The sequence below is a fragment of the Anser anser genome (assembly GCF_964211835.1).
Source record: "Anser anser genome assembly, contig: HAP1_SCAFFOLD_32, whole genome shotgun sequence".
NCBI lineage: Eukaryota > Metazoa > Chordata > Aves > Anseriformes > Anatidae > Anser > Anser anser.
Window position 1 is genome coordinate 3435410 of NW_028154148.1, and position 2989 is coordinate 3438398.

The 2989-nt window shown below is 54.7% G+C and overlaps 1 protein-coding gene across 1 annotated transcript; it reads right to left on the bottom strand.

The window, feature by feature from the left end:
- Positions 1 to 976: 976 nt before the first annotated feature.
- Positions 977 to 2686, bottom strand: LOC310890611 (olfactory receptor 14A16-like). Its single transcript, XM_083852924.1, has one exon. The coding sequence runs from the start codon at positions 2548 to 2550 to the stop codon at positions 1618 to 1620; it is 933 nt and encodes a 310-aa protein (XP_083709050.1). The 5' UTR covers positions 2551 to 2686; the 3' UTR covers positions 977 to 1617.
- Between the last annotated feature and the right edge of the window lie 303 nt (positions 2687 to 2989).

Here is a 2989-nt window from a genome sequence, read left to right on the forward strand (position 1 = left end):
TGCCATCACCAATGCAAATTACACAAGAACTACATCCAATAAAGGTAACCTGTCCCACCCTGGCCCTGTCACACCACGGGGCAGCGGAGGGACCTTTTTCAGTTTCAGCCTCTTTTTCAGAGAGGCTTTGCCCTCTCCCTGCGCACCACGGGGCAGAGCCTGGTCGTGGACACTCCGTGACTGCCGTGCAGGTCATGGCAGGCTGCGGTGAGGGAACAAATGCCCTGGGCCCCCTTCCTGCTCTGCCCAGGCCAGCAAGGGCCCCGAGCGGCCTCGTGTCCCCTGCCCCTGCAGCTCGGGGCTCCCTTCCCCAGCCCTGGCTCTGCAGCACCAAGCCCTGCTGGGAGCCCTCCCCTGCATGCTGCCACCGCTCCCTGACGCTGCTGGTGCCCTCTGCCGGGCACTGCCCAGCCCAGCCCAGCCCCTGCCCACCTCTCCCCACCTCCCGGACCTCTCCCCAGCCCAGCAGCCCAGGCTGGGCTGGCCCCAGGCCAGTGCCCACCGCAGGCTGCTGCAGGGCTCTGGGCACGGCCAGCACAGCCCCAGCCCCTCGCAAGGCACCACAGCTGCTGGCACAAAGGCGGCTCTGGGTCTCCCCAGCAGCCCCCGTGCTGGGGCCAGCCACGGCTCAGGAGATGGAGGGCCGTGAAGCTGCAGGAGCCCTGCTCTCCTGCCTGGGACATCCCCAGCAGAGTGCCTGTGCCCCGCAGGGCCAGCCCCGCTCCCCAGGCCAGCACAAGAGGCCTGGCCCACGCACAGAGCAGCTCCAGATTCCTCTCCAGGATGCCATTGGCCATCAGACCCAGCACCACTGGGACAGTCCCAAGCAGATAATTCAAGGGCCAGTTGTTGTTTGCTGGGCCATAGGCAAGCAAGAAGGCAGCTCCCAGTGCAGCCCTTGGTCCTTCACTGATCACGCTGGGGTTCTGATCCAATGTGAGGCCCAGAAAAGCAAGAGGTCTGTTCAGGAAGCAGCTCCTTGGGTGTATTCTTGAAACCAGGTTTGCAAGAGGCGTGCAGAGATATTGAAGAGATGCCAATGTAGAGATAAGAGGACTGTCACCAACATACATGAGATCTCAGGGCTTATCCAAATACTAGAAGCACAATGTGGAAGCAAAGGGAGCAGCAGTGAAAAGGCCACGTCCTGCTGCTGGCCATGGCCATGGCTCCAGGGAAGCAGCAGCCCCGACCCGAAGGCAGCAGAGGGGCAGAGCCCAGCGGGCAGTGAGGGGCAGCCCCCCGTGTGGCAGCTGCGCTCTGGGCCCTGAGCCCCTCCTGCGTACTGGGGCTGCTCCCCCAGCTCCAGAAAAGATGGGAAGGGATGGATGCTGAGACCAGTTAATTTCTTCTCGATTCTTTTTTGTCTTTATCTAAACTGGAAGCCCACTTCCATAAGTACATGAGATAGTTGGTTCAAAAATAAAATAGAATGATAAAAACATAGGATTTTAAATAGATCATAGGATATTAAATAGATCATTTCTGAATGAAAATCGCAAGATTCATAAAATAGTATAAAAGTAAAGTAAGACTGTCCTAACACTTATTCAGTAAAGAAAAAAAAAAAAAAAAGAAAGAAAAATAAAGTGTCCTGTTAAGACCTTGTGCCCATTATTATTGATGAAGAAGCATGTATCCAAAGAGTTTCCTCAATGCGTCCTTGAGCTCCTTGTTTCTCATGCTGTAGATGAGGGGATTCATGGCAGCAGGAACCACCGAGTACAGAACTGCCACAACCAGGTCCAGGGATGGGGAGGAGATGGAGGGGAGCTTCAGGTAGGCAAATATGCCAGTACTGACAAACAGGGAGACCACGGCCAGGTGAGGGAGGCACGTGGAAAAGGCTTTGTGCCGGCCCTGCTCAGAGGGCATCCTTAGCACTGCCCTGAAGATCTGCACATAGGACAGCACAATGAAAACAAAACAGCCAAATACTAAACAGACACTAACTACAATAAGCCCAACCTCCCTGAGGAATGACTCTGAGCAGGAGAGCTTGAGGATTTCAGGAAGCTCACAGAAGAACTGGTCCACAGCATTGCCTTGGCAGAGGGGCAGGGAAAATGTAGTTGCCGTGTGCAGGACAGCATTGAGAAAGCCACTGCCCCAGGCAGCTGCTGCCATCTGGGCACAAGCTCTGCTGCCCACGAGGCTCCCGTAGTGCAGGGGCTTGCAGATGGCAATGTAGCGGTCGTAGGACATGACAGTAAGAGTAAAATATTCTGCTGATATAAAGAAGAGAAAGAAAAAGACCTGTGCAGCACACCCTTGATAGGAGATGGCCCTGGTGTCCCAGAGGGCATTGGCCATGGCTTTGGGCAGAGTGGTGGAGATGCAGCCCAGGTCGAGGAGGGCGAGGTTGAGGAGGAAGAAGTCCATGGGGGTGTGGAGGCGGTGGTCGCAGGCTACGGCGGTGAGGATGAGGCCGTTGCCCAGGAGGGCAGCCAGGTAGATGCCCAGGAAGAGCCCGAAGTGCAGGAGCTGCAGCTCGCGCGTGTCTGCGAATGCCAGCAGGAGGAACTCGGTGATGGAGCTTCTGTTGGACATCTTCTGTTTAGAGGCATTGGGTTCTGCTCAAAGAATAGAAAGACATTAATAATGTACAACCGACTTAGCAGAGGAAAACTCCCACCATTTCTCATTTAAACCTCCCCAAATGATTCCACATCCAGGCAGGCATATGGCAGGTCCCTTTCCTGAGTTCTACTTGGTCCTGCCTTAGGGTGTCCCTGGGAGCAGGAGACTTTGTTGTGGGCAATGGAAGAGTCAGTCCTGTGCTACAGCCAGACATAAAGAGGAATTTGGTGTTATCTCAGCTTTACTTTACTCCTAATACCAAATACATTTGCCCCAGTTTGGCTCACATTCAAACCAACTGCTCAGGAGTGCTGTTGGGATTTTTTTGTTGTTGTTGTATTTTTTATTCTAGCTGCCCCAAGACACCTGAAGGCTGCTTTTAAGTCAGAAGTCCAGGCATCTCTCCTGC